The following is a 27,679-nucleotide window of genomic DNA, read 5'->3' on the forward strand; positions in this document are numbered from 1 at the left end:
GGGGGGAGGGGGGGCGGTGCCGCCTCCGTGTTTACGACTCTCGCTGCTCTCGCCCCACCGCCGCTGCCACTCGGCCCGGCCCGGCCCCGCGGCCGCTCCTCCGTTCTCCGCGTCAATGCGGCGCCGCCGCCCCGCGGCCTGGCTCGGCCATGGACACCAGCGACTTGTTCACCAGCTGCAAGAAGGGCGACGTGAGCCGCGTGCGGTGAGCCGGGCCGGGGCGGGGAGCGGGTCCCTCGCACACGCCTCTGGCCTTAACCGCCCTGGTCACTGGGGCGAGTGGGGCCGGGCCTGTCGGGGCGGCCTGGCCTCGCCGGAACGTGTTTACCTGAAGCTCGTCTCGGCCTCCCAGGGCGGCTGTCAGAGCCTTGGGGCTCCCCGGGGCAGCCGCGGTGCCGGGGTGCGAAAAGGGCAATTTGTTTCTCTTACATAAATGCAGCTTGTTTGCACCCCGAGGAGCTGGGTATGCACCGGGTCTTTGCCGAGGCGCTTAGGTTCGGGTGAGGTCTGCCTGGTTCCGGCAGGTGTCCGAGTATCAAACCGTCACTGCGTGCTCGTGGGTGTGAATGCTGCCTGTGGCAAATGTCCTTGCACAAGGCTCCTCTCCAGCTGCTCTTTCCTTACCGTTTGAAATGGCATTTGCGTTGGTAGGAAGCTGGATCCCTGGGACGCGATCGTCCTGGAAATAAATGTTTAGACACCTTGTGCTGTAGACTGTGGAAGTATCTCTGAGAAATATGGGCATACTAAAATTTCAGGTCAAGTTTCCTTGCTTATCTCAAAGCAGTACAGCTTAACTGCAGTGAGGCAGATGGGCTCGTTGTCGGCTGGGTGAATGCAAGGTCCAGGGTTTTACAACAGGCCCTTTTCCCGCATCTCATGGTTTGAATCTAAAACTGTTCTTCACCCTTTTACCCTGCTTCATTCTTCCGTCTCTTAATTTGTGATATGCTAGATAATCAAAGCAACCTCTGTTTCAAGGTGCTTGCTAGTGAAGGGTAAGTGTGCAGATAGATAAGGCCTGGGAAACATTGTTATCTGTTGTGATAGTGTTAGATTAAATCATTGAAAGCAGCGAAGACTGGGTCTGAGGGATGGCCTTACAGAGGTTCAAGATGACCTCTATAGAAGTAATGGTGGAGAAATAAGATTCTGAGAGTGCTGTCAGAGCAGGGGGGACAAATTGACCAGATAAGACTGAGTAGAAAGGAGCTGAGTTGCTTAATGTATTGAATGTGGTCAGAAGAACTTGAAGTTTGAGACAACAAAGGTGAAGGGAGTGAAAGAGAGAACTCGCATGGTGGGTGACAAAAACACCAAAACTTGAGCCAGGCTGTGCAGGAGATTTGATGCAAGGCAAAGTACAGCTTCTAGAGGTGTCAAAGAGAGAATTGGCAGCATTGGATGTAGCATAAACGTACAAGACAAGGAAGCGGCAGGATTTAAGAACGGTCTGGAGTGACACTGATGTTGTTGCTTTTGTCAGGAAAAGCCACTAGCAGAAAGGGAGTCCAGCCTTGGCCTTGGAAAATTGGCCACTTATTTGTAAGCATCCAGGCTGGGAACATTGTTGAGGAATCTGAAGGTACTGCAGAAGTACTCAGACTTCTTTTGAGATTGCTGCCCTGTTAGAGATGCGTTTGATTATCCTCTTTCCCCATGTGCACCACTTAAAATTGAAGGGAGCTGCCAGGCCATGCTGTAGAACACCATTCTTTGGGTGAAGATTTGGCTGATGCCCCTTCAGCCACAGCTGACAGTTCCCTAAATCCAGTGCAAGATCCTGTCATACCTTTGGAAGTTATTCTATGAACTTGAAGTTACATTTTCTGAAAGAGGAGAATGTGACTGAGTAGCTGCATGAAGTTATAACTTTGCTCTCTCCCTTTTCTTCCAGATACCTTCTTGAACAGCGAGATGTTGAAATTAATGTCCGTGATAAGTGGGACAGTACACCCTTGTGAGTGCTGCAGGCTGGAGCACTGTCTGGGCGGGGGTAGGGCCTTCAGAGCTCCTTTACTCTCTCTGAGTCTGCGGCCATGAGCACTGTTACAAAATGTCTCAGGTTCTGCTTTTTTTGAGCTTTGGCTAAATAGTTCTGCTTCTCTTCCCTGTGGGTGCTGTGCTAAGTGTGTCTTTGTCTCCCCTTTTGACTGGGGCTTGCTGTAGTGATGCTCAGAAGCGGGGGTTTGTGACCAAACTACCTGGATTAAGCACTCTGCTCTTGGCTAGATTAGGCTTTTCCCCCCACCAAAGTCTATGGCATTCTAGCATGTCTTTTTAGGTGAAAGCTTGGCCTGATAAAATGCCAAGAGGCTGTGGGATCACAGTCTGTCTGGCAGTATATAATGAAGAATCCCCCTGGAGGTGCTGAGGGATGTGCTGTGAGCTTGTTAGCTCTCCACAATTCCAAAGTACATTTAGACATCAGCAATATATTTAGAGTACAGAATAACTTCCCAAAGTAAAGGTAGACTAACATGTGGCTGCTGCAATGTGCATTACAGGATTCTGCTAGTTTGTAGGACAGATTTAGTGAAAGAGAATCATGAAAGGCTTACACTGTGAAAGAGAAAACAAAACTCATTGAAGTAGAACTTCAGTGGGGGGTGGATTTGCTGTACATCTAGTGTGGATGCTGTTCCCTCCTTGGCACAACGTGCAGCAGTCAGACTGACAACAGAAGGAGCATGGAGTGTTTTTGAGAATTCAGTGGACAGCTGAGTGCTCATGAAATGATCTCCATTAAAATGAGGATGGATTTGGCAGCTGGTAGTGCAACAGAAGATGCTGAACCTAGACTGGGACCTTGAGATCTCCTTGCAGTGCCTAGGATTGCTGGGAACAAATTCTGCTTAGTCTGTTGCTGGGATCAGGCTTCTGTGCTATTTGGTAGCGATTCCTCCTATGAGGAGTTGTCTCCTAAGCTTCTTAGGGATGCTCAGTGCTGTGATCTGTGTGTGGTGATGTGCCAAAACACTGACTTTTGCTTCCTACTGCATTTCTAATTTTCTTTCTCTCATTGTTGTCAGGTATTATGCCTGTCTGTGTGGACATGAGGAGCTTGTACGTTATCTTCTAGCGAATGGTGAGCAAGTGTCCTGATATAGGTGCAGTGTCTTTCTGTGGTGAGATTGTATGTCCTTCTAAGCTGTCCCTTGTGGAAACTTCTGTTACAACCAACCATCTGATCAGCAATCTCAGGCTACAGAAGGAGCCCTGCACACACCTTCATGGTCTCTTTTGCAGGCCATTTGCTACTTGAATTTGCTTCTTGAAATTGCTTGAAATTTCTTGATTTGCTTGAAATCTTGAAAATGCACAGAAAGGGAGGCTGTTTGTGATGGCTCAAGGCAGCCTGACTTTCTGAAATCACAGCTGATATTTTGTGAGGGTGCATTGGTGTTAGAATTGTATTTCTAAAGATAGTTGTATTTCTACAGAGTTGTATTGCTAAATTGTCTGTGTAAAACTTTCTTGTACTCTATTGATAGCCTGGCTTTGTAAGCAGGACTTAAATGTGAAATGCAAGGGATTTTGCTAATCTCAGACAAAGCCAGACCAATTCTTCTGGTCAAATGCCTGCCCATTTGGTTCTCAGCACCCAAATTCTCCTAGGTACTGGTAGTGTTTTGTCAGAGGAACCAGAGTGCAGAGTCACATCTCAAAACATCTGGTTTTGTGCTGCATTCACAGCATCTTAATCAACCACTTGTGTAATTCTAAACAGGAAAATGCAAATGCCCTCCAAATTTCTAGCAGGTTCTAACCTCCTAAAGAGGCATCTCCTGTTTTATACAAAGCAGAAATACTTTTTAGGAGGAGTTCTAAACAGTCCAAGAAATTGCACTCTTTATACAGTGAGATTTGTCTTCCCAGAGCACTGCTGGAGCCATGCTGGGAGGCTTATTACATGGGTCAGTTTAAACAAGTCATGACTTCCTCAGAAAGGGATTTGTCTGTGGGAGAGCAGCTTTAGATTGTATACATGTGAGGGAAGCTCAGTTTTTGTCAATATGCTCATCACCAGAGGGGACACAGTGAAATGTATCAGCAGCCAGAAGTCACATTCATCACTTATATGACCTTTTGGGGACTGGAAAAGGATATAACTCTGCCTGCTGGCCTGTGCCTGTGGTTAACAGGAGCAAAGTGTGAGGCAAACACTTTTGACGGAGAACGTTGTTTGTACGGAGCTCTGAGTGATGCCATCCGCCGGCTGCTGAAGGAGTACAAACAGATCACAGCTAAGTGCATGAAGAGGGACTACTACGACGTCTTCCTGCAGCGGTAAGGACATGAGGCGTGTGCAGAGCATCCCATCATCCTTCCTGAGCTCTTCTGCATATTTGAGCTCCCCGTACAGAGCAGCTTTGATCAGTACCCTCTCTCATTCCTGGGCATGTAAAGCTTCCTAAGGGATGTTCCTCTGTGCTCTAAGGGATGATGTCCAGGTGTGTGTGTGCATAGCCTCCAGGGAGTTGTGTACAGCCTCCAGAGTCAGCAGAAAGCTGGTCTTTTTAATGCAGAAGCACTAAGCCATCATCCTTGACTGTCAAACCAAAATCAGATCACTAAAACCACATCAGCAGTTTAGGATAGTATGTCAACTGAAATTCAGTTTCAGGACTGAAGGTACTATACCTTGCAAGGTGAAATTTCCAACACTGATAAAATGTTTCTCATTTGTGAAACAGAGTACTTTAAGAAGCCTCAAACTGACTCACAGTGACATTGCCCAGTTCTTTCTTTTTGGTTATTAAAATTTGTTAAGATGCTTTTGAAAGTTGCCTGTCTCACATTGTACTAGAGCTTGAGTGGCAGCCTGACTTACTCAGGAGTAGAGGAATAGTTTCAAGCTTTTCTTCTTACTGTTTTTCTACCTTGGTGACTCTGATGTTATTACAGACTTGCTGGGTTTTTTTTTTTTCCTTTTTATTTCCCATTGGACTGACTTACAAACGTTAAAACCTTGATGTGCTTTTTTTTAATCTTTGAAACAGGAATGTCCTAGAAAAATCTGACAATCTTCCCAGTATTACAGTGTCCTAATTTCTGAAGCTGTAGGAAGAGAGGGGAGGAAGGAAATTCATTTATCTAAGTAAAATCAGATTCTGTGTTCCAAGGAAGTAGAATTTTGCAGGGTGATTTATTACTGCCATGGTGACTATGGCTCAGATAGTGCAGGGTTGATCATACGTGAAAGCTAAAATGTTCTGGTTTCTGCTTCTCATTCAAGCAGACCTTGTGTTAAAGTTGAAACAAAGGGCAACAGTTGGGGGGCAAAAAGTAAAAACCTAATGCTTCTGTTTGGTTTGGGACAAGACACTTAGAAGGAAGGGTGTGCTAGGGGCAGGAGATTGAGATTAGCATTCAAGATTCTGACAACATCTCCATGTGTGACTCCACACCTTTCTGTGCACCAGTCCAGCTCTCTAGAAGGAGTATGATGCTTGATATCCACTGGATTCGACCTCTTGAGGATGTTTGTGAGGATATATGTGCAAGGAGTGATGGGCATTAGAAAACACTGGTGATGATTGCTGTAGACTCTAGAAGTAGCAGTTTTGTTTTTTTCCTTTTGAAGAAGGAAGGTATGGACATGCAGGCATAAACGAGGCTTTACCTTTGATGTGGTAATTGCCTGCATTTCATGCCTGTCACATGCTTCCTTCTTCTGAGGGTGAGTGACATCAAGTGCTCTTCTATTTGTTACATGGTTAAAATGTGCACACTGACAGTGTCCAGAGAGTGGGAAAGTTGCATCTTACTTGGTAGCAGAGTAGTTGTTTTTGAAAGTGTGTCATTTTGCAGTTTTGTTTTTTTTTCCTGTCTGACCATTTAAAAGCAGTATTAACTTCTGAAGGTGCACTTGGGGGCGGCTAGTTCCACTTTAAAATCTGTTCCCAGTGTTCACCTAAGGCAGGAAGATTTCATTCTCCAGCCTCTCTGTTGCACTAACAAAACTTCTTTGAGTTATGGAAGGGAGTGAGACATTCCACTCCAGTATGTGAAGTACCAGCCCCATGCTGGCCTTCCTGCTGAGCGGAGAGAGACTGCAATGCGTGGGAGTATTTGTTTATTTAGACCTAATTGTACCATGTTCCCCACTAGCATTACTCCATTCTTTCCTTTTTCATCCTGCAATGAGTGTCCCTTCTCTCTGTTCCTCACAGGTTGCTGGAGCAGGGTTACCAGAGTGACATTGTTTTCATCGTTCATGGCAAATCCTTCTGTGCCCACCGCTGCATCCTCAGCGCTCGCAGCGCCTACTTTGCGGAGATGTTTGAGACCAAATGGAAGGGGAAAAACATGATAGTGTTGAAGCACCCATTGGTGAGCAAGGCTGTGCTTCCATTCTTTCCTTTCTTTTGCTGTTCCAGCTGGGTGAGGAAAGTGAGTTTGAAGGTTAACTTCCACAGTGAATAGCTCCTGGGGCTCAGAATGACCCTAGCTGGGGAGCAGGGCTTGCGGACGCACTTTATGCAGTGAAATTGCATGGTTTTCAGATAACAAAAGTCTGCAGACTGCATACCTTCCCTTTGTTATGTCTGTCGTGGACTCAAACATATCTTAATTATTATCTTAATTAATTGCAGTGGCACATAGCTGTTACCATCTGCCAGCTGTGTCACAACCCCTCTCTGGGATGAGTTGAGTCTGTCTAATTCCTGGTGGACAGGGGGTCTGTGGTGAAGACATCATCTCCATAACTGGCACTAATTGAGTCCCTTTTGTTGCCTGTGGAGCAAGAACTAAATAGGCCGTAAATGCACTCCATCCATTTACCACCAATCCTCTGGCACAAGTTTCTGTGACTTGACTATGGCAGTGCAAATCCTCTCATGACAAACATAATTCCAGTTTCTCAGAACACTGCTGTCCTTTCTCTTTGTACAAGAACATCTTTCCTCTGGAATTGGGAAGATGTGGAAATGTTTATGATCAGTAAAAATCTGGATTTTGCAGAGCCTGTATTACAACCATGTCTCTTGAGTTCCTGCATTAGTCAGGTCCTGTCCCCTGAGATATTAGTACCTGAGGGATTAGTATCAGTTGAAACGGTAAGGAACTGTGTAAACCAGATGAAGTGACAGCATTAGTTATGTCAGGAGCAAGGAAATCATGTGTAGTGAGTTCGTACTTAAGTTTTTGGTCTTTTTTTACTTGTTAAGGATCATGTTTCAAACATACTGTTAAATTCGTGGTGATTCCAAATGTAACTTTCTTTTGTTTTATTTTAGATTAACCCAGCAGCCTTTGGTGCTCTTCTGCAGTATCTATACACAGGTAAATTACCTTACGCTCTGACGTTTGTTTACATGGCTGGTGGGCAACTTTCTGTGCCTCTGCACTGAGTGGCACAGGCTTGCACTCAGCAGTGTTTGGGTGCTTGAGCTGCCAACAAATCCTCTCTTCTGGCAGAAGGGGAGAATGTGAGCAATCACCAGCTCTTCCAAGATGTTTGTAACTTTTGCCAGTTGTCCTGCCAGTAATTATACAGTCAATTAAAACCAAAATCAGCTTAGGTTGATTGGTTGGATGGAGGCTGTATTTTTAGCTTAAGGAAGGAAAATCTGTCATCTGGTGTAACAGCCTCCTAAGGTGGTGAAAAGCCAATTTCCCATGTAGGACATTTTCAGTTTGGCAGACCTGAACAGTGTGTTCTAAATGCTTTGACTACTTTCTAGTGTTTTTTCTGACCAGAAGTTGATCCTAAACCTTCTATGAAAATGCCCAGTGTTGTATTGTAGGCATGTTAAATGCGGAACTATGTCAGGCCAGGAGGTGGTGCCAGAAATTAACATTGTCTTCAAGGCTCTTCTTTTTCAATACAGTGTGTTCAGGAATGTCCCTTGCCACATTTTCACTGATTGTAAAAGATCTTGGGAAGAAAACTTGTGAGCCTAAAGTCTCTTCTTACCCAAAACCTGATAGTCAATGGTAGCAGTCATGCCTGCTGCTGTTGTGCTGCTGTTTTTTGGTTTTCTGAGGGAATTAGACATGTTTTGTAGAGCCTGTTTGGTCTTTGGACTTTTGAATGAAGCTATTTGGATAAACCCTGGAAAGTGGAAATGTGAATTAAATGCCAAATTGTTATTGATTTAAGTGGTGGGTGTTGGTGGAATACCATGTCTTAGCTTCTGGGACTGAATGGTAAGTGGATGCTGAAAAGTGAGGCAGTGTATCTAATTACTAAGTTTCTGTGCTATCATATCTTCAGACCTTATTTTTTGCTATTTTTATACCTAAATCCACAGGATTTAGAGAGCTGATTGCATTTCTTCTTGACAGGTCGTCTGGATATTGATGTAGAATATGTCAGTGATTGCAAGAGGTTGGCCAAGCAGTGTCGGCTGCAGGACCTCATCGATGATTTGGAGACCAAATGTAAAAAAGTTTATGAATTTGGTAAGCATTTGACTTGCTGTTGTCTCTGTTGTGCCTGTGTGCCCTTTCAGGGAAAAACAGGAAAGTGTGATGGTGGATGTTTCATGGTGTCCTTGGGGCTTCCAGAAAATGATTCTGTTGTGGAATTTCCATGTTTGCATGATAGTTTTCAGTCATGGCTTTTCTGTAGGGCATCTGTAGTAGTTTCTGACACATGCTTGTTTACAATTTATATTGAATGCTTTCTTTATAGTAGAGCAGCCATGGCAGCAGGACTTTGCTGTGGTTGCCAGACTTTCAGTTGAGTATGGTGGTGTATATATTGAGAAGTGCCTTCCAACAGGGAACTTGTTTAAATTCCCAGAAAGATAAAATATATACAGTCAGAAGTAATTTTCTGCATTTATCTGACCTCTAGCCAAAGTAAAATGTTTTATAACTGGCCCAAAATGGGTGCAGAGGGAGATACAACACTTTTTTTGAAAGCAGAGAAGTATTTCCAAAAGCATGTGTGTATTAGTAACACATAGATATGCCAAACCTTAAATGAAACAATCCTCTATTTTAAGGACTTCTTGTTATCCAAATAACTTGTGATCTAATCATGACATAAGCTTTAGTGCATGAAGAGTAGCAGTTGGAGTTTATCATTCATCTCCTTAGCTCAAGCTAATGGACATGTGAAGAACAATCAGAACAGCACAAGTGGTGTTAGTCACGAAGCAGAAAAATTATCAGATAACAAAACCTTCAAGCTGAAAGCTTCTGATTCTCATTCCATGTTCTGAGTTAACTCCTTTACGTTAATCATGTTAATTTTGATTTGAGAAGGGACTCCAGTCTACAGTTTAAAGTCAGTAGCATCATCTTGCCTGATCTAAGAGGCAGGGGTGTAGCTATTCCACCTTTTCCTTTTGAATATGAGTCGTGTTTATTCAGCCTCCTGAAGCTGCAGGACATAACTGGTGGAATACTTCTGGCTCAAGAAATTCCTCATCTGCAAATCACATGGAAGATACTACCATGTGCAGATTTCCCTTTATGCATGTGCAGTTGTTTGGTGGTGGGGGGGTACAAGCTTACCATGGTACAGCTGTTCCCATGTAGACCAGGGTGCAAGTCCTTATGAAAGCTGTGTCACAGGTCTTACTTCTGCTATGTAAACACAAATGTAAACACGAACCTGAAGAGATTAGAAATGCATTTCTTGGTATCTACAAAAACTGTAAGGTATCAGTTTGTATTAAATAAGTGGTGGGAAAGGGGGAGTGGTGAATGAATATAAAATAAAATCTACTCAGAAATCAGGTAACAAAATTATCTTGCGTCATCTTTTGATATCAGAGTAATTCAATGAATTGCCAGAGATCCGGGTTTTCCATTTTATCTTTTTCTCCAGGGTCTAGGTGAGATGTTGCACCGTAATTAATTTAGTTGAAATCTCATACTATATTATGGAAGGAAAAGATGGTGCTTAAATCTGTGAACTGCAAAAAAGCTGACTTCTTGGTGGGTTTTCAAATGGAAAACAATGAAGTAAAGTTTCAGGTTAGTTGGAAGTTTTAGATAAAAGCACCACTTGGAAATACAATGGCACTGAACAAATCATTTAACTTCTGTATACTTTGGGGAGGGAGCAGTTCTCCAATGCTGAGGCCTGATAGAAGATGGTCAATGGGTGGTTTAAAGCACTGATGGAAGTACTAGTCTTGATTTTTATTTATGACAGGTTGGATTCAAACAAATAGAACAACTGTTAAAAGTTTGTTTCTTAAATGTCTTGTGGAAGCCAGGAAAACTTGATTCTCTGGAAAGACATGTATGTAACAGTTACAGAGGTTAAAAAATTGGAAAGATCTTAGATCACATCATGTCTGGCACTTGACAAAGCGTGTCTGTTTCTTTGAGTGTTTTAGGAACAGACATCTGATTCAGGTCTGCAGAGCAGGGTCATATTGCATCTGTATTATGAAATTGAAACAAAACAAAATGAACTCAAGCCTCTGCAGCTCCACTCGATAATGGCAGTGTCTGCAATCTCATTATCTAGAGTTAATCAGTATTTCAAAAGCACTTAGTATCTTGGCATGTACAGACAGTAGTACAGGAAGAGGATGACCCAGTGCCTTCTGTTGCACCTGAGATATATTTGGATGTGAATGCTTGCCTATTTTCCCCTGTGTGTGTATTGTGACTATAACAAGAAAAAAATGTTGCAGTGTTTGGAAGAGCTCAAACAATTTGTCCAGATTAAGCCATAATCCTTCCTTTAGAAGTGCATGTATTAGAAAATAAATGTTCTGCAGTTACTTCAGCAAGTTTTAGGGCAAAAAGGGTGAGAGCAAGGTTTGAGATGCTTACCCTTGTAGAAGAGACACTGGATGTGCAGAATCTGTGGTTATTATGGTAGTATATAATGATGTCAATAATTATTAGCTAATTATGCCATTGGGAAGAAGATGCATCTGAGTGTTGCATCATTTTTTGAAGGTTTTGGGAGTTTAGTGTAGTTTATTTGTGGCTCTTATCATTTTGTGGTACACTGGCTCAATTTAACCAGAAGACTACAAAGAAGTATTGAGCAGGAAAACCAAGGCAGCTGATGTGTTGGTAGGTGATTTTCAGTGCTATGCAATTGTGCTAGACTGGAAAGAAACCCAGTCTCAACATTAACCACAGTTTGGTTATTCCCTTCAGCTCCTTGCATTGTTTATGTTGCTTTTTTCAGAGACCCCTCCATTCATTTTCTTGCGTTCCTCTTTCATGGTCCCTGCTGCTTGCTGGCAGCCAGCAGCTTATTCCTATTTCACAACTTTGATTTTTGTTGTCTCTGTTAGGAAAGATTTTCGAGTGATACCTAATGCTGTGCCCTTGGATTTGAGACATGCAGTGTCTGAATAGATCTGCTTCTCAGAAAAATCACTGTTCTGTGTCACTGGGAAAGTGCACAATGCTCGGTGGATCCCAAGAGAAGAACTCTTTGCCTCGACTACTACTTAAAACTTGCTGAGTCCATTAGCACTTACAGAGCCTGACCTGGTGACTATTACAATAAGTACTACAGAAATGCAAATGCCGTGAAGAATTTCTAATTGCAAAGTAAGAAATTTCCTTCTTTCATACTGATGTGTAGGTGATCTGGGCTTTTTGAGAAAATGCACTCAGTCTGGTTTGTGTTGGTGCCAGGCCTCCTCTTAGCTTATTTACCCTGGAAGTAATTTATCTGAGGGTAGCATTTCATGCTAATAGGGCAGCCTGTCTCCTCGGTGGTGAGCTTTGTGTGTAGCAGTCATGGTACCTGACTATTTTGTGCTGGTAGATTATCCTTCTCTTTCCAGAAATCTTTCTGGGATATGTGGCCTATGAAGAAGTACAGTGGTGACATATTTGAAGAGTGCAGCAGTGATGTGGAGGAGGGGGTGGAGATCTTGTTTGTGGCGCATCGTGGTCTTTCGCCCACGACCCCATGGAGTCATCTGATGGAGCTCATGTAATGCTGTGCAAAATGTCAGGAGAAATGAGGTCTCAAGATGGCGTGATTCACCTGTGAGGGGTTTTAATGTGGTGAATCATATCTGTCAGAAATTCTTCGGAGTTAACTCTATGTCTTTCTGGTTCCCAAAGTATCCTAAGGCTTCCTCACCACAACTTTTTGCATTTTCCAGTGGTGCTTTATCTTTTTTCACATGCTTCCTTATATGCCAGGGACTCTTGAATGTCTTACATTTTCCAATTCTTCTCCCAAACCATGCTGACCTGGGAACAAACCTCAGGTGGTGAGCTGAGGTGGTGGAGCAGGGTAGCCAGAACGAGGAAAGGCTATGCTGGCAGTGGGTCTACTTTGGGCTGCCACTTGTTTGAAGTTAGGGTTGGCTTCTGTGAACTCCACAGCAACTTTGGTCATAGGCAGACCACTAAAGTATGATCAAGTATTTTGCTTTCCCTTTAATGGGCTGTTTTATTGTGTAGACTGATAAGACAAGATGAGAAGACACACTAGGTCTGAAAAAGACAAATGCAATTTGTATCTCTGAATGGTCTGTTTGAGCTCTTTGATGGTAGTGATGCTTAGTTCAGGCACATGCAGGAGTCTGGGTACTTTGCGGTCTTTGTTCTTTATGGATCTGTGGATGGAGAGTAAAGAACAGACTCATACCTGATGAACTTACTGGCTTACAAGAATAAATCCCTTTGTTCCCTAGAGTGAAATCAGGATGGCACAGCTGAAATGGGAGCTGGTGGAAGCACGTGGTAGAGCAGAGAGGCATGGAAGCAGATTAGTTTAAAAATTCCCTGGCATGGGGACAGGGACACCTTTACCTTAGGTGATACCGGCAGCTGTAGAGGTGGTTGGGGAAGGCAATGTGTGAGTGGCTTCTACACAGATCAGGGCAGCCTGATCCATGGCCCTTAACTGTAATTGATGACATGGATTCCAAAGAGCAAATTTGGCTTGAAATACACTTGTGCCAACTTTGTTTCCCACCGTTGATATTCCAGCATAAGGAATTAAATGGAGGTTTGAGGAGACACAACAGTACATGCGTCCCCTTCTAGCCCTGCTCACTGGCTGCACTGAGGGGTGCTGAATATGTGTGTGCGTAGAAGAATTGTGTGTGTTTTGCAGTAAAAGCTGAACAGCAATAATACTGGTTTTCCTGGCGTATCTTTTATCTAAATGGGAGAGAATGTTTGTAGAGGAATTCAGGCATCTCTGCTCTCTTGTTTTTTTGCTTCTTCCAGTCTCTTCCAAGCCAGGGACCTGTGTGAAAGTGCTGACGATTGAGCCCACAGGTAACTGCCGGCTGCAGGAAGATCTGGCTCTCCTGGCAGACTGCGCCCTGCCAGCTGAACTGCGGGTAGGGAGCACTTCTACTCCTTGTGGGCTCTGTGGGGCTGGGATGTCTTCTCACTTGTGTTCAGTCACATCATTGCTATGCAGACTTTAGTGCTTGCTTGTTTCCTGGTGCTCCAAATGCTGAAAGGCTTTTATTGCTTGGAAGTGCTGTAAAATTGTGTAATGAGGCCATCAGTGCTGGTCTTTCCCCTTGGGTATTCCCCCCAGCAGGGATCTTGGTGAATAAAACCCTTTCCATGTGGTTGGTGGGAGTTTCCCATTGCATACAATGGACAAGGTCCCCAGCTCTTCTGTTTGCCATCCTTCTTGAGAATTAAAATTGTTGAAGCAGCAGGCATCGGTACCCAGAGGGCTATATAGGTGGAAGATGGTTTGCTGGGCTTGCTTGCTAGGAACTGACACACTGCAATGGAGAGATACTTCCAAACTGAAAATATTTACAGCAGAAATGTGAGTCCCTCTGAAGAGAATGTAACTTGACTGGCAATAGATCTACTTTTCCTAACTATGTCTTGTCCCTCAGAAGTGGCCCCCAGATTCATGATGACTATGTTAAAATATCATTATATTATTAGTTAGGATCACATATGTGGATCTTCTCTCCCGTTTGCATAACAGGATAACTATTAGTTGTCTTCATTCTTTCTTCGTCTGGTGTTTTCTGTAATCTCAGCAGATTCATTTTGGTCTTATATAAGTCCTTTTTTTGTCCTCTTTCTTATACCAACTACTGCGTTTAAGAATGTGGACTCATTTTAGGTGGCTGCTGTGCCCAGAGATTGCATGACTGAATGATATAGTAACATTTTATTGCCTTTTCTCTTTCTGTCCCCTGCCAAATAGACCTGCCTGGTGCAGAGTGTGTGCCATGTGTACGTGGATAAAGTTTCTTACCTTAATAAGCCAGTGTGTTTTGTGCTGGCTTTTCAGATATATTGCTCTATAGAGGGAGATTTTTTCTCCTTCAAGTTTACAACTACCAGTTCAGAAATCTTTCCTGTGTAACCTGCCTCCTCCAAATAATGTACATTTTTTGTGGCTTTCAATATGCTTTTCTGTATGATTGCAGGCTTTAAAAGGAGGTGATAGTATAAGTAAGCTTCAGATTACCTCCCAAGGAGTTAAAAAAAGGATCACAGACCCCAAAGTAGTGAGATTTACATATATTTTAAGTCACTTCACAAATAAAAAGAATACTTCCTGTTTGATTGCTTGTTTCCAGCCTTGATGGCATACTCCTGTTAAGCTGTTCTTCTAGAGTTAGAAACACTTTTCTTCTTAATTCTTTCATGTAGAGTAGGAGCTGGAAGGAAAGGAGGAAACTTGGAATAATGTAATCATCTGACAGTGCTGTGAATTGTAAGCTGTGGTGTTCTTGCTGTGTTCATAGATTAGAATGAAGGCAACATTAGAGTTATTACAACTGTACAAGTGAAGAGGGCTTGGGCATGCACACCTGATCACTTGAGAATTTTTGTGCCCATGAATAAGTGTGGGTACTTTGTTTAACCCTGATAAATTCTAAAAGATTCCCATTTTTCTCCCTCTAGGTACTTCTTGTTTGTTTGCCTTTTATCTCATATTCTAATGTTTTCAAATTGTTAAATTCTGTGAATTGGGCATCTTTGTTCTAGGACAGAGGCATTGCACATTGTCATTCTTGCTGGGTTTGCTGCCATACAAGGAATAGGATATAAACTACGTAACCTAGAATGTCAGAACAACTGAGTAGTCACTCATAGACATCTGTGTTCTGAAGAGAAACATTACTCTTTTTTTCCAGCCTGTGCAGAACAAAACAGATACTTGGTTTCTGGATAAAAGTCAGCATTTCCAGAATTTGGCAAGAAACATTTTGAGCTGCTGCATGTCATGTAATGCTGTATTATATGAAATGGGGATGCATTCAGCTTTCTGTTTCAGTATAAACAAATAAGTTGCATGTAATGTTGTTGATACTTGGATGATATACGAAACTTTGTGCATTCTAATTTCATGGTTAGTGGCATCTTACACGACTAAAACAGCAATGAATGTTTGATATCCAATACAGCTCATTATTGTTTTCTTGACTGAGAACTATCTATTCTTTGAAATATCAAATACATTCATAATTCTGGTACCTTGTTTCTCTTTCCTGTTTGTGCTTGGAAGCCTTTTTTTTCCCAATGTTTTCTTTTACAAGTGTGGTTGTTGTCTCTGTTTTGTTTTAAAGTAGTAATGACCAGGATTTTTCTGTCCACAACAGCTGCTTCCTCAGTTTGTTGCAATAAAATTTAGCAGTGAAAGATTTAAGTAAAATATCATGAAAAGCCAGGGAACTGTAAAAAATTATGTGGCTTCCCACTGTTTCCCTGGTTCTTCATTTCATGTCTGCCAGGTGACCTCTGAGTTACAGACTCCAGGGCTTCCAGTATATTCCACTGTAGGTTCATGGTTTCATTGTAACTGTTTTTCAGTTACCTTTTAACTGAGATCTTATGTTCCAAATGAAGATGAAGTCAGACTTAAGAGGATCAGAATTTACCATGAAATAAATACTGTTCTTTCCATCTATATTGACATGTGGTGTGGCTGCAAAAAAAGAGACCACTCTGAGGGTAAAACTAGATCTTGTAATGCACAGGCAGAACAGTTTGAAATTCCATCTTGTCTGTCTGCACCTGTGTACCATGCTTGTCCATGGCAGTGATTCCTGTGCTTTGCTTTGCCCCTTTGGCAGGGATAGGTTAACTGAAATATTTCCTGAAACATGTTTCCAGTTCAGGGGTTTTTTGTATCCAATCTACTTGCATCTGGTTGTGAGCTGCTAATCTTCTCTTGGATCACCAATCCCTCTATTTTGTGTTGTAATTTATTTACAATTTTCTTGCTGAGATAATCTGGACAAGGTAAAAATTGCTGCCACTGATTTGTTTAGTACGTTTTTGCATCCAGCAATGTTTCTATTTAAGCTCTCATAGGAAATTTGTAGCAGCAAAGACTTGGTCTTCCGCATGTGATGGTGGAGAATGACAGTATTCAGAGTGTTTCTATACGGTGATTGAGTTATTGTGAATGTGTTTGCATCTTGTAGGCTGGACTGTGTTGTGCTCCCTGGGCAGAATACTTGACTTTGGCAGCTGTGCTTTGCCAGGACAGAGGCCCATGAAGGAGGTTGTACAAACGGGGGTGGTGAGAGGAATAAGCCAATTTTCTGCAGGAAGATCCTGAAGAGGACATTAGATTCCTCAAGCGTGACAAGGGAGGAGAGTAGAAGTAGTAGAGACTTGAAAGGGGAGTAAAAGGGAAAATTCTGCACAGCCACTTCATGCTGGATAGGAGAAATAAAGACATGAATCTGCTTTTGTAGTAGGAATTGAAAATAACCTTATAAACCTGAACAGCAGAGTGGGGACCAGGCGGGGCTAGAAGCAGAAAATATAGCCCACAGGAATTTATAATTCAGAGGACAAACTCTGAGACAAATAAAACTCCCATATCCATTCCAGAGGGATGGATTCATTTTAGAGATTTACCTTTGGAGAAGGTAAAGGAGAGCAAAGAAGAGATGCACATAGGAGATGTGGCGTCTATTTCAATTAAAATTTCTGTGCCACGGAGTGGCCTCTTGCCCAAGTTTGTTTCTAGGTTTGTTTTACCTGTGCTGTGCCTGCATATCCGTAGCCTTCAGATTTATGTCAGAATTTGCAGGAGAGGTCATGGAAGCTGTGGGCATAGGGTGGGGAGAACAGCAAGGCGGGCACTTGCATCATGATACTGGTGTTTGTAGCACATTGCCACAGAGTGAGACTGCAGATCCCCGGACCAAGGACCCAAGCCTTGAAATATGAGACATGGATAACAGTAAAATAGCTGCCTGGGGAATCCACAAATGGGACAATTTCATCTCATCTTGATGAGGTGGTGCCCTTTGTGTTGCAGCTATATGAAAAGCAGGTGATAGATCAGGTGGGCAACATTCCTTGAATTGCTGCATCTCTTCTGGAACAGGAGTTGCCCCGTGGAGCAGGACTGCAGGAGAGGGGTGGTGCGGAGAGCCAGCAACTGCAACAACCATGTGCATGATTTGCATCACTGGGCTTCTCCTGTGATTAGGAATCTGAAGCTGCCAAGTGTTGCTGTGGATACACAAAGAGCATGATAGATGGGTTCAGATTGCCGTGGTCAGTGGCAATGTGAGCTTTTGCCAGCTTGGTGCCTTGCCACATTCAAGAATGTGTTTTGTGAGAAACCTCACCGAGCCTGGCTGAGAGCTCTCACCCAGCATTGTTCCAGTCTATGTCTTTGTTTAGTTCAGCAGGGAGGAGTCATCTGGCCCCTCAGTAGAGCTGGAAGTCCGGTTGGAGGCAGGTGGGTTGGAAATGGATAGTCTGCTATTGTGAGTCTGATCTTTATTGTCAGCCCAGGGTTTTCCTGAGTGCAAATTTTCAATGTAATTTTCCTGGATGAAAGACAGCAGGAATAAACTACTTATCCTAGGTACCTCAGGGACATGTTTATAGAAAGCAAGAACCAGGGGAAAATTTTGTTTCTAGAGATTGTGTTGGCTACATGTCTATAAATATAAACTTTCCTTTTTTTTTCTTTTCTTTTTTTTTCTTTCAATTGAATTACACTGTATATAAGGTGAATAAGGTGAAAGGGAAAATATTTGAAAGTGTCACTTTAAAATAACATATGGCAAACAGGGTTGGTGGTTTTTTTTGGTGTGGTGTCATTGTTGGCATGTGGGATTGGGTGGATGTGTGTTGTTAAAATAATTCACTTGAGTATTAATACTGCAACAACACTATCTTTGGCTGCAAATCAAATCAAAAATCTAAAATGTGCTCTAGCAATGTTGGATTTTTCAAGTGAGCCAATAATTGTAGCCAAACCATTTCAAAATGGTGTATGCATGGATGTAATCTATATGTTTTTACATGTACCCAGTAAAAGGCTGGTCCTAAGCTCCAGTATGCTTACAATACCTACTGCATGAAGTAAACTTCATGTCTACCTGGTTATCTGCCTTGTTAGATGGCAAAGAAACACTTTTCAATGGTATATGGAGAGTCAGGAAATTACCATGGATAAAGGAGGCAGCTGTACCAGGAATATCTCTTATCAGAAGTGCAAGTGCTTCATTTCTGGACATTGGAATCTGTGTTCAGAGCATCTGTGGTGCTCTGCACTGTGCTGAGGGAATAGAGGGATGGCATTTGCTGGGAAAACATAGGAGTCTAAACTTGGGACCCTGAGCGTGTTTAAAGTAGGAATGTTAAAGGACGGCTTTTCTGGTTTCTCTTCCTAGGTTGGTTTTGGAGAGTTGCCGTTTGACAGCACTGACAACTTCAACAGCTGTCCCGACGTGTGTTTCCGGGTGGAAGATTACAACTTCTTGTGCCATAAGGTATGTGCTTGTGCTGTACTTTCTTCTCCTCCCTTTTTGCCATGGATCTAGTCTACTTATGTCCCCCACTCCTTCTATGCTGTATAAACTCTGCAGAAGCAGCATTGATTCAGCTGGAAAAGTGTATTTAAAGCATTTAACAAAGCAGCAAAGCCTGCCTTTCTTGTAGAGGTGTGGAGATAAATTCATAAATTCAGCTACAGCATTCGCAGCTGCAAAGTCTGCTGCTGCTGGCTTATGAGTTCAGTGTCTGGAGAGAGGAATGTTTGATCTGCAGATGAGCAGCAGTAAGAATGAATTTTGAGATCCAACCTCAGCTCAATGTCCTGTCCTAGTGCCATGCTAATTTTGAATCTCTTGAGTTTACCATTTGTGTTTGTGGTTCTGAGGGTAGGTATGGATAGAATAATGTCTGGAGAATCATTTGAGATACAGCTTCAAAATGCAGGGAGAATCAAAGTTGCAGAGTCTGAACTTCTGAAATATCTTTGAGCTGCTCTGACAGCTGCTTGGTAGTGCCCTTTGGTTTAGTGCAGTGAGCAAGATGTCAGTGTTCTGGTTTTTCATTCCTCTCCAGGCATTTTTCTGTGGTCGCAGTGATTATTTCAAAGCCCTTCTTGAAGATCATTTCAGTGAGAGTGAGGAGCTACAAACACAGCCCAGCATCCCTGTGGTGACTCTGCACAACATCTCAGAAGACATCTTCATCCGCATCCTCTACTACATCTACAGTGATGATACAGAGGTGAGCCCAGCCATTGGTCCTTCCTCCAGTGCTGGTGAGCTTTGAGGTGTTTTCAGCAGTATTTTGCTAAATCTGAAGCAGGGGCAGTATGTATATTCTTAAGTTTCACTGACCTACTCTGCTACTTCACTTTAGTCTCAGGTATCCACATACTGGGATGTGCTGTTAGCCAGGCAGGGTTGTAGTTCATGTGCATGATGTTCAGGAAGAAAATCCCATGTCTTTTATCCCACAATAAAAATCTGGGAATTAGGTGGCGTGCTGTTTATTGGCTCGATGAATACGTGGCTTTGCAGCTTTTCCTCTTGGGCTGTGGAAAGATAAGGGAAGCATCTGCCAGTAGATGGCAGATTGAACACATTTGGAGATCTGGACAGGTTGAGAGATTCTGCTTATTTACTCTTGGCATCATAGCCTACTTTTCCATTTGTAGCAAGTCATTATTTCCACTGATATTTATTACTGGGGTGGGCAAAGGTTCCACTGGGAGACCAGTGCCTTGCTGTGCTCAGTATTGCAAACAGTAACAAAATAGCCCTAATCTACTTAGTTTTCAGCCTAATGGAATATGCAGTAAATCCCAGCGTTTAATTAGCTTCCTGCTTTGGTTTTGTGGCAAATGCTTTCAGCCCGTCTCGCTGCAAGATCCCAGAACACATTCTGGCATCAATGCAGTGACTGGAGATGCTGCTGCACCTGCCAGTGTCACTTCCCCCAAGCAGTGTTTGAGCTCTGGGTTAGGTGCCACATACAGAGAGTGCACACAGCTGTGACCTTGTTTCTGCTGATCTGTTCACCTCCGTGTAGCAGTGAGGAGAGAAGTGTTCAGCCAGCAGCCAGGGCAGGATTGCTACTGGTATGCCAGAGAGTTGATCATTCACTTGCCTGCACTCTTCCTTAGCTACTTGCTGAAAGGGCAGGCAGAGAGGGCAAGAAGGTGCTTGAAGACCCTCCTGACCTTGTTCCCTTGCACTGCAGGCTGACCCTGTTCCCTTGCATTTCTCCAGTCTGCCTGCCCTCCTCATGATGACTCACAGGAAGGATGTTTCCCAGGCAGCTATTCCTTTCCAAGGGATGCCTCAGCTACTCTGTCGGGCCTTGGCTCAGGAGGACAGACCTACAACAATGTGTAGGAGTTAAAAGGATCTTACTCATATGTTTCATGTGCAGAATGGTACATAGCTTGGGTTTCAAACTGAGCAGCCAAGATGTGAGCTTCTGCAGAGAGTTCACCTCTCATGAGAAACTACCAGAAAAAATGGTCAGGAAGACAAAAATATAACTCAGGTTCCACATTTGCACGTGGAGTGTTCTCCTTGTCCTGTGTTTCTCCAGCCAAGTATCAGCACTCTGAATTCCATGTTTTTCTTTGCAAAGGATTTATGGTGTCTCTCTGCCATGCAGTAGTGACAGTGTGTGCAGAGGACATAAAGAGTTCCAGGCACAAAGACAAGTTGCTGATCAGAATACTTGTGTAGGCTCGAGGGCAGTTCTTGGAGGAACATTTGCCAGGTTTGTCCTTGATGAAGCAGTTGGGAGCTGCAGCCATCAATACTACTGGCTCAAACACCTCCAAATCCTGAGGTTTCTGCAGCTTATGAAGGGACAAAGCAGCACTTGATTAATAACCCCAAGAGCTTTGTTACCTTATGTACATGCATAGCACTAGTGGCATGGCTCTCCTATATCTTGCGTTCTTCTGCCCAGCTGCTGCAGAGTGTTACACAGCTGGGTCTCTTGCTGGGAGCTGTCTCTGCAAACACAGATGCAGACAGCTGTGGAGGAAGAAAAAAGTCAGCTGTTTGCAGTTGTCAGAGTGAACAACCACATGTATAGATGTGCACAGCAATGTGTTTGCTGCTCACTAGTCACCAGAAGAATGGGCCAGGCTGCACGAGTTACCATTTCTCCATCCAGATCAGCTGCTTTGTCTCTAAATGCAAGGGCCCTTGCCTCATCCACAGCCAGGGCATGCAGTGTCCCATGGATCCACTGTTACAATGAGTGTGGGTAAGTGAGCTCTTTGCAGTTCACATTAGCAGGAACAGAGAGAGACTCTAGTTCCGGGTTAGTGAGATGCAGATGGCTGACAAAAATAGGGTTTGCTCGACCAAGGGGAAGAGGCTGAGTTGGAGGTGGTGTCTCCAACTTTATCTAAAGGTATTTTTTTTCCCTCAAATCACTTGCTAGTACCCAAGAAGGAAATGGGAACATGGTTCTCTTGCTCAAGAGCCTCAAAACATTAAAGGCCATTCACAACAGTTTAAGTCTGAGCATCTGGTCCATAAGTTTAGTCCATTCTGAACGCATGTTGGAGCTTCACTAGTATTTGATGTGCAAAATATGTTCTTACCCAGTTTGGTCTCACCTGCCAAGTTTATTTTGTGTTCAATTGTCTGTCCTTAAATGTACCCCCTGAACTAGGGAGTGCTGGCTCTTAAGAGAATTTTACGTAGTTTTCACAAAATGCAAGTCCAGCAGTATAAAATGGGAATAAAAACAGAGGGACAAAGTTCTTTGTCCTGCCAGCCTCTTCTGTTTGTCTCTTGGAAGTATGTCTGGTAAAAGCAACCTGCCACTGTCATGCTGAACATTTCTTAGCAGCCAGGTGCACTTGGGTGTTTCAGCACTGCCCTGTGCTTAGCTAGAGGGGTTACCTGCAGCATGAGAAACTCCCTGCTGCACTTTAAATTCCTCTGTGGTAACTGAGTGGGACACGTAGCCTGAAAGACAGAGCTCCTGTCTCTCCATAGTCAGCTAGTAATGGGCCAAACAGCACATTAGTTTGCCATAGATAAGCAGCATGTTTAGGACTGGGCAGTAACTCCCCTCTGCACTGCCAGCTGTCTCCAGAGAACGCCTATGACGTGCTGTGTGTGGCAGACATGTACCTCCTGCCCGGGCTCAAGCGCCTCTGTGGCAGGACCCTGGCACAGATCCTTGACGAGGACAACATCATCAGCATCTGGAGGATTGCAAAGCTTTTCCAGCTGACCCGACTGGAGGACCAGTGCACGGAGTACATGGCCAAGATCATCGAGAAGGTACCAAAACACTCCCAATGGCAGTGACCACCTATGCACCCATATCTGAGCCATAGAGACAACAGATTGAATAGTTGTACTTTGGTCTGTAGTTAATGGTTGTCGTCTCTGGATTAATGTGGTTCCAGAAAACGAGCAGCAGTTAAGTAGCAGAGCACATGGTGAGTTAGGACAGAGGAGGAGTGCAGCGGTACCTCCACAATAAGCCAGAGTTTGGTCCCTGGCTAGCACATCCCTGTGGAATGTGGAGGTGAAAAAATTGCACAAAAAGCTTTGGAAGTACCAGAGGCAGGTGATTTCCACTGAACTTTCAGCCACCATGGCCAAGTAGCCATGGTGTTGCCTGAACACACCAGCTGCAGCCTGGAGAAGCCAAAGGGGTATATAGGGGAGCTCTGTGCAGGAAATGTTTTTCAGTGTTTTCTGGAGGAAATTCTTCCTGGCGTAATGCTCTAGATACAAGAAATCAATGTGTACTCTAATCTCCTTAGGATGACAAATCAAATAGTGGGGGTTTGCTCGGCAGATAATTTGCTGTCGAACAGCAAGAAGTAATGAATGTAACACTGAAGTTTGCCTTATGGGGCTCAATTTAAGTGTTACCCTGAGTGATTATAGCTTAGTCTCAGGACTCTTGGAGAAAGTTGCCATATGGAAGGATAAACTAGAACCCATGAAGGGTTTTTGTGCTGAGACAGATCTTTATATACGGCTTATGCAGTTTACATGGGAATGTAACCTTTTCACCTGGAACTTGAAAGGTGTGAAATTATTTTTGGCGTGAAAAAACAATGAAGGAAATGGTTTTGGGGCTGTTACTTTGTTCAGTGTGTAGCCTGGGAACAACAGACACATCAGCATGTACACAAATTTTGGGTTCTGAAAAAGGATTTAAAAGATGCTGAATAACCCAAGTAATGATAAGGATAGGGCTTTGCTTGTCCGTTCCCCTTTCTCTAGCTTGAGTGGGAGTCCTTGAACCCAGCATTGGTAGTATGTCTTAAGTGTGTTGGCACAGACAGAGCCCCCCCAGCTGATGTTCACACAAGAGTGGTTGCCAGCATCCTGTGGAGATGCACTCATGGCAGCAGGGAGAGATTTTGGCAGTGTGGTAGCAGAGCAGAGCTCAGCAACCTGCTGTGCCCAGGCACAGCTCAGTAGCGTAGACAGATGGAAGCTGCCTCTCACCCCTCAGCTCACCACACGCTCCTGGGAAGCCTGATGCAGAATCATTCATGGGTGACCCAATTCTGTCAGGTTAAATGCAGAGCAGAGCAGCTGTCTTGCTGGTAAGTGGTGAGGCTGAGTCAAGGGAGGATAGTCATTTGTTGCTCCCAGTTCTGAAATGGGCACAAGCACCCACTGGCTTCTCTGCTAGAAGACATTGCCCAACATCTCCTGGTTCCTGCTGGGGAGCCTTTTTGGGGAGAATATTGTGTATGTGCATGTGCCCCAATACCAGAACCAGGGATGCTTACTTAGAGGGTGTTACAGGGCAGTGTTGGAGGTGCAGACTGCCTTCAGCTGAGACTGTTTTTTTTGGAGTATTACTGTTTCCTTTGGATGGATGGCAGGATGCATCTCCAAGTAGTGTCTGTAGGAGGATTTGGGTCTCTGTGTACCCTAGCTTTCCTTTCTTTTCTTTGGGAACCTTTAAGAGTGTCTGAGACCATTATCCCAACCATTTGCATCTTTTTACCTGGCCTCTTGTCTTCCTAATGGTTCTCTTGTCCTTCTGGTCCAGCTGGTGGAGTTGGAGGAGTTTGCGGCTGCTGTGAAGGAGAATGCGGAGGCCGTGGAGGAGCGTCAGGAGACTGACTCCATCCCTCTGGTCGATGACATCCGCTTCCACATCACCAGCAACGTGCAGACTTACAGTGCCATTGAGGAAGCCAACCAGAAACTTGAAGCTCTAGAAAACCTCTTGGCCAGTATAGGGCTCGAGTGCTGATGTGTGCAAACCCTGCCTGTCATATGCAGCCTGCACAGCCCTCACTGTGTTGGCTTACAGTGCAAGATCTGAGTCTGAATGTTGCACTTCCCATTCTTTGTCCTCCTTCCCATCCACCTTCAGGCATGGTTTCTTTTAAATTTATTTGTGTCTGGACATTTGCATTTCTGTTTTGTGTTTGGTTTTACTTTGGTTTTTTGTTTCTCCTTTCAGAAGTAGCTCCCAAAGCTCAGCCTAAGTCAATAGCTACTCCTTTGTACAATGCACTTCGGAGAGAGGACTGTGAGCTGTTGGGAATGGTGAGGGAGCTATTCTGGGGACTTCCTACTGCCTGGGATTAGAACCCATCCCACATCCCATTCTGTGGTTCAATAAACTGGCTCATGCCAGAATATTTGTTGAATTACCAGCAGCAGAGGAAGAAAACTGGATTAAAGTCTTAATTAATATATGGGAAAAGAGGTCAGCACTGTCACTGTCAGCTTTATAAGACTGGCAGAACTGGGCAGTGCTTCCCTAAGGGGACAGAGAGGTACTTGGCTATGTGGAAGGTACTGTCTTCACCTGCTATTTTAGTACTTAGATGGAACAAAATAACAACAACAAAAAAAACGTGATTTCCAGGTCTTCCCTAGCTTTTCATTGCTTTGAAGTACTCAGAACTTAAAAGCTTTGCTTTCTGAACAAGCATCTTTGGGAATACATCAGAGACCAGAATCCTTCCATTCTTAGAAAGCAGTAGCTTTCAATGCACAAAAGAAGGGAGAGCAGCCCTTTTTAAGAGGGGACAGAAACACCTTCTTGGAAACAGCACTTTTCCCTTTATTTTTGTCTGTTGTAGTAGGGCAAGGCTGACTTGCTGGTGGGTCTGGGAAGAGGTGTCACTGGAAATCTTTTTTGAAAGGAAAGGGGCCTTTGGGGTCTCTCACAGGGCTGCTGTCCCATTCCACGACCTTCTGGCTTTGCTCAGCCTTGAGCCTTGTAGCTTCATTGTTCTCCAGGAAATTCATTATTTGTACTAATGAATGTTTTTGAATCTGTGTTCTGCAGTAGGTCATGTTATCTCATGTTGTCTGCCTGGATTCTTAATGAGGGTAATGATGTTCCTTCTCCTTGGCATTAATCAGCAGGTGGTAACCCTGCATAAGGCTTGCCTTGCCAAATAGTCTGCCCTTGGAGCTGTCCATCTCTGGAATGATGTGTTGGGAGAGTCTTGGGTCTCCAGGGTGCAGGCTGGGTGTACTTTCCCATGCTGTGCTCTGGGAGGGAGAAGAGTCATTGAGTGAAGCACATGGTGATCCTGCACAGGCACTGGGCTGCTGTGACCACGTTTTACAATCATTTTGGTCACTTCCTGAGGCAAGAGCTTGAAACATACTGTGCCAGGTGTGCTTTTATTATGTGATGTGGGAACTGGGCAAGGATCCCCTGCAGCTTCAGGAGGTTGTTTTCTGTAGTGGTGGTGCCTCTCTTGGCTAAAGAGTTTGGAGATCTGGGGTTTGGCAGAGACTTGCTTCAGGTGTGGATATATTGGGAGGATGGGTTTTTCTTCTTTGCTGGTCTCACCAGGTGAGAGACTGATACCCACAGCAAGTGAGAGCTGCAGCCTCACTGCCTGTACCTCTCCTGCACTGAAGTTGTGGGCAGGCTCTGGGTACCACCTGCACTAAGCAGGATGCACTCAGTTGTGAGGAGGGGACTCTGGGCTTTGGCCACAGAGCCTGGGGAAAGCCAGACTTCGGCAAAATCATGTGTCAGCATTGAGTTGCACTTAACAGATGCTGGAGATAGAGCTGGGGGTGGGGGGAGCAGGGATGAGGTTCATTGATAAAATTGAACCCCAGATGCTTGTGCACTTTGTCATCTGGGTTTAAGTGGTGTCTCTTGCAGATCAAGTCTCTGGGGCAGGGGATGATGTGGCAGGGTTATTCAAGCAGCTGTGCTTCAATTCTGTTTGAAAACCCTTTTGAAGAAGTGCAAGGAGTTGGGGTTTGTTTTCTGCAGTCATATTAGGGTGAGGATGGAGGATGTGTCCTTCCACAGGAATGTGTTGTGTCATGGAAGCAGGAAGCAGCAGGAGTGTGCTTCTGTTTGGGACAGTAACATGGAGAGGAGCTGTGCATTTCTTGTGTAAATTGTGGAATATACCTCCATGTCCTCCTCTAAGCTCAGTGTGTCTTTGACAGGAGCACCAAAGAGCCCAGCACAACTGATCTCCATGAACTTGGGGAGGGTGAAGGGCTATCAAGGAAGCTTTAATATGAAGTCCCATATATTTTGGAGAAAGAAGGGTGAAAGGAGAACTGCTTGCTTTCTTGCTAAGTGGAGTGTCAGGTTCATGAAAATCTGCTGCAGAAACCAGCAGCTTAACTCATCTGGTTTAATTCCCCTATGTTTCTCCTTGGTATATGGCTGAAGATAACACTGAACATAAGCAGCATTTTTAGTTTATCACATCTTTTCTCCTCCTCCAGCAGAAATTCTGCTTCTGACATCTTAACAGTGGGCTTTCCACAGCAGCGGCTGTGACAGCCCACGAGGCTTGCACAGAGCCACCAGAGAACAGGATGTGGCCTTTGCCTTCTGCTTGTACTGAGCAAGATGCAGAAGCACGATTATCAAGGAATGTGCTAATGCTTTTCTCTGCAGATGCCTCAGCTGCTAAAGCAAATGGATACTGGCAATGGGCAAAGCAGGAAGAAGGCAGAGGAGGAGCAGTAGTGCAGAGAAATATTTTCCATAGGGCTGCTCTTGAGTAATTCCATTCCTGCATCCTTAAGTGTGGAGCAAGTGAGGCTGCAGTTGTACATGTGGGAGAAAAGGTCAGCATGGCCTTTTGATCTGCCTACCCAACAGTGCAAGTCCACGTGGGCTTCCAAGCAAATGCCTCATCTGTCTGCATGCACTTAGTGGTCACATCTGTGAGGCCTGTCAGATTGTCCAATTACTTGGGATCCTTTAACTCTCCCCCATGCCTTTTGGCAAAATAGGGCTATCCAAAAGCATGCACAAGCAGATGGTCAGCATGCAAGCAGGCTGTCTAATTAAGATGAGCCAGGACAAAACTTGGATTTGAATTCACTTTATTCTTGCTGCGAATAATTTTATCACAAAATAAATACCCGATTTTTCTTCTCTTGTCAGTGTCATTTCTGTGTTTTGTTGCCCCGTCCTTTTTATTTACAACTAGCCACTTGCTGAATCAAGAAGATTGTAAAATTGACTAAAATGATATTATATTTAAGAAGGAATGTGTAAGCATGTGTACAGCAATAAAATAGTCTATTTCACTATA

The 27,679-nt window shown here is 44.0% G+C and overlaps 1 protein-coding gene across 2 annotated transcripts; it reads left to right on the plus strand.

The window, feature by feature from the left end:
- The first annotated feature begins 12 nt into the window (after positions 1-12).
- Positions 13-27,679, plus strand: ABTB1 (ankyrin repeat and BTB domain containing 1). Of its 2 annotated transcripts, XM_063411292.1 has the most exons (12): positions 13-205; positions 1,898-1,960; positions 3,033-3,088; positions 4,146-4,290; positions 6,177-6,336; positions 7,245-7,290; positions 8,296-8,412; positions 13,135-13,250; positions 18,546-18,644; positions 19,222-19,389; positions 22,233-22,433; positions 24,178-27,679. In XM_063411292.1, the coding sequence occupies exons 1-12, from the start codon at positions 150-152 to the stop codon at positions 24,382-24,384; spliced, it is 1,434 nt and encodes a 477-aa protein (XP_063267362.1). In that variant the 5' UTR covers positions 13-149; the 3' UTR covers positions 24,385-27,679. The 2 variants fall into 2 exon arrangements, with proteins under 2 accessions (XP_063267362.1, XP_063267363.1); XM_063411293.1 differs by lacking the exon at positions 13-205 and having other exon boundaries at positions 1,922-1,996; positions 24,178-27,519.

This window comes from Prinia subflava, chromosome 14 (assembly GCF_021018805.1).
Source record: "Prinia subflava isolate CZ2003 ecotype Zambia chromosome 14, Cam_Psub_1.2, whole genome shotgun sequence".
Lineage (NCBI taxonomy): Eukaryota > Metazoa > Chordata > Aves > Passeriformes > Cisticolidae > Prinia > Prinia subflava.

Coding starts and splice junctions, on each gene's coding strand:
- ABTB1 (XM_063411292.1), top strand. CDS start 150: ATGGACACCAGCGACTTGTTCACCAGCTGCAAGAAGGGCGACGTGAGC. Junction 3,089..4,145: donor ACGTTATCTTCTAGCGAATG/GTGAGCAAGTGT, acceptor TGTGGTTAACAG/GAGCAAAGTGTGAGGCAAAC. Junction 8,413..13,134: donor TAAAAAAGTTTATGAATTTG/GTAAGCATTTGA, acceptor TGCTTCTTCCAG/TCTCTTCCAAGCCAGGGACC.